The sequence below is a fragment of the Oncorhynchus masou genome, chromosome 19, assembly GCF_036934945.1.
Source record: "Oncorhynchus masou masou isolate Uvic2021 chromosome 19, UVic_Omas_1.1, whole genome shotgun sequence".
NCBI classification, from domain to species: domain Eukaryota; kingdom Metazoa; phylum Chordata; class Actinopteri; order Salmoniformes; family Salmonidae; genus Oncorhynchus; species Oncorhynchus masou.
Window position 1 is genome coordinate 43,091,452 of NC_088230.1, and position 6,099 is coordinate 43,097,550.

The 6,099-nt window shown below is 49.1% G+C and overlaps 1 protein-coding gene across 3 annotated transcripts in view; it reads right to left on the reverse strand.

Annotated features, from left to right (window-relative positions):
* Positions 1-1,366: 1,366 nt before the first annotated feature.
* The window catches only part of LOC135506277 (serine/threonine-protein kinase Sgk1), a 9,885-nt gene continuing 5,152 nt past the window's right edge, over positions 1,367-6,099 (reverse strand). For all 3 annotated transcript variants that reach the window (XM_064925819.1, XM_064925820.1, XM_064925818.1), the window contains exons 5-10: positions 5,834-5,965; positions 4,911-5,147; positions 4,599-4,694; positions 4,233-4,388; positions 3,408-3,497; positions 1,367-3,291 (exon numbers count right to left, since the gene is read on the reverse strand). In XM_064925819.1, the coding sequence (XP_064781891.1) occupies positions 3,124-3,291; positions 3,408-3,497; positions 4,233-4,388; positions 4,599-4,694; positions 4,911-5,147; positions 5,834-5,965 (879 nt within the window). In that variant the 3' untranslated portion in view covers positions 1,367-3,123. The remainder of the gene's footprint in view (positions 3,292-3,407; positions 3,498-4,232; positions 4,389-4,598; positions 4,695-4,910; positions 5,148-5,833; positions 5,966-6,099) is intronic.

Genomic DNA, 6,099 nt, shown 5'->3' on the forward strand with positions numbered 1-6,099 from the left:
TATCTACTGACACCACCACATGTTGTTGTCTCTACCTACACCACGTCCTGTATCTACTGACACCACCACATGTTGTTGTCTCTACCTACACCACGTCCTGTATCTACTGACACCACCACATGTTGTTGTCTCTACCTACACCACGTCCTATATCTACTGACACCACCACATGTTGTTATGTCTCTACCTACACCACCTCCTGTATCTACTGACACCACCACATGTTGTCTCTACCTACACCACCTCCTGTATCTACTGACACCACCACATGTTGTCTCTACCGACACCACGTCCTGTATCTACTGAACAAAAAATATGTCATGAAATATATTTATTGCTAAAATAAAGGTTTAACGAGATACAGGCAGCCACCACGTTAGTTGAAAACCGCTCACCCAATCAAGACAGCATGGTGTTGTATAAAAACTAAGCTTGAAAAGAGGGGAATGGGGTAATGTCTTAGTGTGGGGTGGGAATAATGCAATGCATTACCTTGTATGGGGTACAAATCACATTACTGTGGGAGTAGGAATTATGCTGTTTGAAAAGGTTTGAATTCTAAGTAACCTGCCTACATAGTCTGAAGTACAAGAGAACAACGTAGCTTCTGTAGTAGGTCAAAGCTGTTGTGCTGGAAAACCTTGGTAGAGCATGGGTGGAGTAGACATTGTGGTGCTGTAAAACCTTGGTAGAGCATGGGTGGAATAGACATTGTGGTGCTGTAAAACATTGGTAGAGCATGGGTGGAGTAGGCATTGTGGTGCTGTAAAACCTTGGTAGAGCATGGGTGAAGTAGGCATTGTGGTGCTGTAAAACCTTGGTAGAGCATGGGTGGAGTAGGCATTGTGGTGCTGTAAAACCTTGGTAGAGCATGGGTGGAATAGGCATTGTGGTGCTGTAGAACCTTGGTAGAGCATGGGTGGAGTAGGCATTGTGGTGCTATAAAACCTTGGTAGAACATGGGTGGAATAGGCACCGTGGTGCTGTAAAACCCTGGTAGAGCATGGGTGGAATAGGCATTGTGGTGCTGTAGAACCTTGGTAGAGCATGGGTGGAGTAGGCATTGTGGTGCTATAAAACCTTGGTAGAACATGGGTGGAATAGGCACCGTGGTGCTGTAAAACCCTGGTAGAGCATGGGTGGAATAGGCACCGTGGTGCTGTAAAACCCTGGTAGAGCATGGGTGGAATAGGCACCGTGGTGCTGTAAAACCCTGGTAGAGCATGGGTGGAATAGGCATTGTGGTGCTCATGTGAATTTCCTTTCTTTTCCAGCTTCAGACCAATGTATACTTCTCCCTTAAAAACTTCTCCCATAAATATCTGGTCTCAGCTGCAGGGTAACACCAATGGCAGCACTCCTGATGTAACAACAGCAGACCTTTTATTGCAGACTGAACATGGTGACGGCAAAGGACAAATCTGAACAATATACAGTACATTTAACATGAATAGTTAAAATACATTATTTAAACATACTTTTAGTGTCCTGTTACATATATATTAAAACTAGTACACAAATAGACTCCACATATACAAACAAACTTAAATATAGAGTTTAACTGTCACATACAGCAATATTAAAATGGAATGTTGAGTTCATACAACGTTGGAGCATTGTTACATCATCAAGAGGAGACGGGAAGACTAGGGGGTAGGGAGTAGGGGATAGGGGGTAGAGAGTAGGGGGTAGGGAGTAGGGGGTAGGGAGTAGGGAGTAGAGAGTAGGGGGTAGAGAGTAGGGGGTAGAGAGTAGGGGGTAGGGAGTAGGGAGTAGGGGGTAGGGAGTAGAGAGTAGGGGGTAGGGAGTAGAGGGTAGGGGGTAGGGGGTAGGGGGTAGGGAGTAGGGAGTAGGCGGTAGGGAGTAGAGAGTAGGGGATAGGGAGTAGAGAGTAGGGGGTAGGGAGTAGAGAGTAGGGGGTAGGGGGTAGAGAGTAGGGGGTAGGGAGTAGAGAGTAGGGGGTAGGGTCTAGGGGATCGGACGGATCTCAACACCACAAAGCATTCTGTCCATCACATCTGTATCCCAAAGTGACAGAGCCCTGGTCAAAAGTAGTGCACTATATATGGCAAATAGGGTGCCATTTGGGATGCGATCCATGTCCTCTTTGTATCGGTCCGGGTTCTTTAAAACAGAACTTAGATACAGAACCGTAGATACTAGCAGCTTCGCTTTCTTCCTCACCACAACCAATCAACCAACCAACCAACCAACCAACCAACCATCATTAAATGAATAAATGAATAAATGAATCATCCTCGAAGTCCTGTTTCAGTCGACGTGACCCAGGGTGAAGAGACAAAAGAACTGAGACGTTTCAGCGTCGGAATCCGTGAGCAGGTCATGTCATGACAGACCAACCAATCAGCGACAACAGTGTGATACTGCCTCACTCCCGCTGACTACAAGAGAACCAATCCTGTGCCGTCACTCTCACCAACCTCCAGACAACCAATCCTGTGCGGTCTCTATGGCGGTGCACCTCCCACTGACCACCACACAACCAATCCATTCTCACTGACAAAGACAAACAAACCAATCGTGTGTCATCACCGTGGCAATGGATTTAACCCGTGAGGAGTGGTGTGTAAGGATGTCACATGGTGCCATTTGGGACAGACCCATAGAGATCCACCCACAGCCATGAGCCATCAGTGGGAGACAGGACGAGTCAGAATGGACGAGTGTGATGGAGGGGGTGTCGGGGGGGGGCGTAAAGCTGCCTGAGACATGTGTAAAATACGGGGGGGGGGGGGGACTACAGGTGTGTACCTCCGTGACATGGGGAGTCCGTCCTAGTTAGTAAATTCATAGGAATGTCTATGATGTGTCCCATAGGTAATAATTCATGTAGGTTTATAGCCAGGAGTCTATAGCAGTCTATGGGAGTCAATGGGAGTCTATGGTTCTGGTCTATAGGAGTCTATGGTTCTGGTCTATCATGAGTCTATAGGAGTCTATGGTTCTGGTCTATAGGAGTCTAGGGTTCTGGTCTATCATGAGTCTATAGGAGTCTATGGTTCTGGTCTATAGGAGTCTAGGGTTCTGGTCTATCATGAGTCTATAGGAGTCTATGGTTCTGGTCTATCATGAGTCTATAGGATGCCTCTCTAGGGTTCTGGCCTACAGGTATGAGTCCATGGAAGGAGCGTAGCTGAACCCTAGGAAGGCCTCGGCTGCCTCCTTGATGCTGGCAGTGATGAGGGAGGAGTCAGGGGAACAGCCAATGGATGAGGGGACGGGTTCGTCTGTGAACTCCGTGTCAAAGTGGCGAAGGTCGTTAGGGCCCGTCTGGAGAGAGAGAGAGATTCAATAAATGTGATTTATTGAACTGAATGTATGAACAAACTATTGAAGGGAATGTACTGGAAAGTGTCCTGTATGTTGTGCTATTGAATGGAACGTACCACGTTTGGATTGAAAGGGGGGGTGAGCTTCTTAGCGGTCAGGTCATCCCAGTTGATGGGGGAGAAGAACATGTGGTTCTTGATCTCCTCCTGAGAGAGAGAGAGAGAGAGAGGAAAGTCTTAGATACATAATTGCAAGTGTAATCTACACACATACTTCCCGTCTCACTCTCTCTCTCTCAGTCCCTCTCTCTCTCTCTCTCTCAGTCCCTCTCTCTCTCTGTCCCTCTCTCTCTCTGTCCCTCTCTCTCTCTGTCCCTCTCTCTCTCTGTCCCTCTCTCTCTCTGTCTCTCTCTCTCTGTCCCTCCCTCTCTGTCCCTCCCTCTCTGTCCCTCCCTCTCTGTCCCTCCCTCTCTGTCCCTCCCTCTCTGTCCCTCCCTCTCTGTCCCTCCCTCTCTGTCCCTCCCTCCCTCTCTCTCCCTCTGTCTCTCCCTCTGTCTCTCCCTCTGTCTCTCCCTCTGTCTCTCCCTCTGTCTCTCCCTCTGTCTCTCTCTCTCTGTCCCTCCCTCTCTCTGTCCCTCCCTCTCTCTGTCCCTCCCTCTCTGTCCCTCTCTCTCTGTCCCTCCCTCTCTCTGTCCCTCCCTCTCTGTCCCTCTCTCCCTCTCTCTCCCTCTCTCTCTCTCCCTCTCTCTCTCTCCCTCTCTCTCTCTCCCTCTCTCTCTCTCTCCCTCTCTCTCTCTCCCTCTCTCTCTCTCGCTCTCTCTCTCTCGCTCTCTCTCACTCGCTCTCTCTCACTCGCTCTCTCTCTCTCTTTGTCCCCCCCCCTCTCTCTCTGTGTCTCTCTCGCTCTGTTTCTCTCTGTTTTCTTCTCTCACAAACACTTACGAAGTCGTGGCTGTGTCCCAGTCGCTGTGTGCGATCTTTCTGCAGCAGTCCCTCCAGTATGTGCTTGGCAGCGTTAGAGATGTTGGGTTTGAGCTGCAGGGGCTTGTTCAGGATGTTGTCGTACATCTCTGCTGTATTACGACTGTAGAACGGAGGCTGAGGACAGGTAGCAGTTAGACACATGGTGCTGCTATAACCAGAAGGCAGACAATGGTACAATGGATTTAAACTAACTTATACATTGGCTTCTGATGAGTTCAAATAAGCTCATGAGGCTTTTATAAGTTATATTCTTCAACAGTTAATGGCTTTATATCATGAATTTAAAAGTCCCCTTTTTTAATTCATAACAAGCTGTGTACTCACCAGGCCATACAGCATCTCATAAAGCACGGCTCCTAAACACCACCAGTCAACCGTCCTGTCGTACGGCTGCTTGTGTAACACCTCTGGAGCGAGGTACTATAGAGGGAGGGAGGAAGAGGAGAGAGACAGGGAGAGGGGGGGTGAGGAGGGGGAGACAGACAGGGAGAGGGGGGGTGAGGGACAGAGGAGGAGGAGGAAGAGAGAGAGAGAGAGAAAAACATACTATAAGTTATATTAATGGCAATCATCACCAGCAAATACCCCAATCATACCCAAACAACAACCACCAAACATCCTCCAGGGGTTCCTTACCTCTGGTGTTCCACAGAACGTCGACGTGGTTCCGTTCTGTTCTATGTTCTCCTTGCAGAGCCCGAAGTCCGTGAGTATGATGTGTCCTTGAGAGTCCAGTAGAATATTCTCAGGCTTCAGGTCTCTGTACACGATGTTTAGAGAGTGCAGGTAGCCTAGGGCACTGGCGATCTCCGCTGTATAGAACCTGGCCCGCGGCTCTAAGAAACGTCGCTCCCTCTGGAGATGGTAGAACAACTAGAGGAGAGGAGAGGAGAGAGAGGGGGGGTGGGAGAACGAGAGAGGGAGAGAGGAGAGGAGAGGAGAAAGGGAGAGAGAGAGAGGGGGAGAGAGAAGGAGAGGGAGAGAGAGAGAGAGGAGAGGGGAGAGAGAGAGGAGAGAGAGAGAGGGGAGAGAGAGAGAGAGAGAGAGAAGGAGAGGGAGGGAGAGAGAGAGAAGGAGAGGGAGAGAGAGAGAAGGAGAGGGAGGGAGAGAGAGAGGAGAGGGGAGAGAGAGAGAAGGGTTCACATGTGATGATCTTCATTGTACAATTGAGGTGTACACATACAGAGCTTCGATGCTGCATCCACAGTATCATAGAAAAGATCAACTCCAGAGGAAGACAGGAGAGAGGAGAGAGGGGGGAGAGAGTGGGGAGAGAGAAAGAGAGAGAGGGGGAGAGAGTGGGGAGAGAGAAAGAGAGAGGGGGGGGAGAGAGTGGGGAGAGAGAAAGAGAGAGAGGGGGAGAGAGTGGGGAGAGAGAAAGAGAGAGAGAGGGGGGAGAGAGGGAGGGGGGAGGGGTGGGAGCTTCCTTAAGAGACCATATTTTATAATGTCCTCCCTTCTCTAACAATCACAGGAAATGAGTCCCATTACACAGGCACACACACTCTCCCTCTCTGTCCCTCCCCCCTTCCTCCCTCCATATCAGTGTCTCTCCTCACCTCTCCTCCGTTAATGTAGTCCAGCACAAAGTAGAGTTTATCAGCTGTCTGGAAGGAGTAGTGTAGTCCCACTAGGAAGGGGTGTTTAATGTTCTTCAACAGGACGTTCCTCTCTGACATGATGTGCTTCTCCTGGAGGTCAACAAAGGGTTATAGTGTTATAGTGTTATAGTGTTATAGTGTTATAGTGTTATAGTGTTATAGTGTTATAGTGTCTGTCTGTCTGTCTGTCTGTCTGTCTGTCTGTCTGTCTGTCTGTCTGTCTG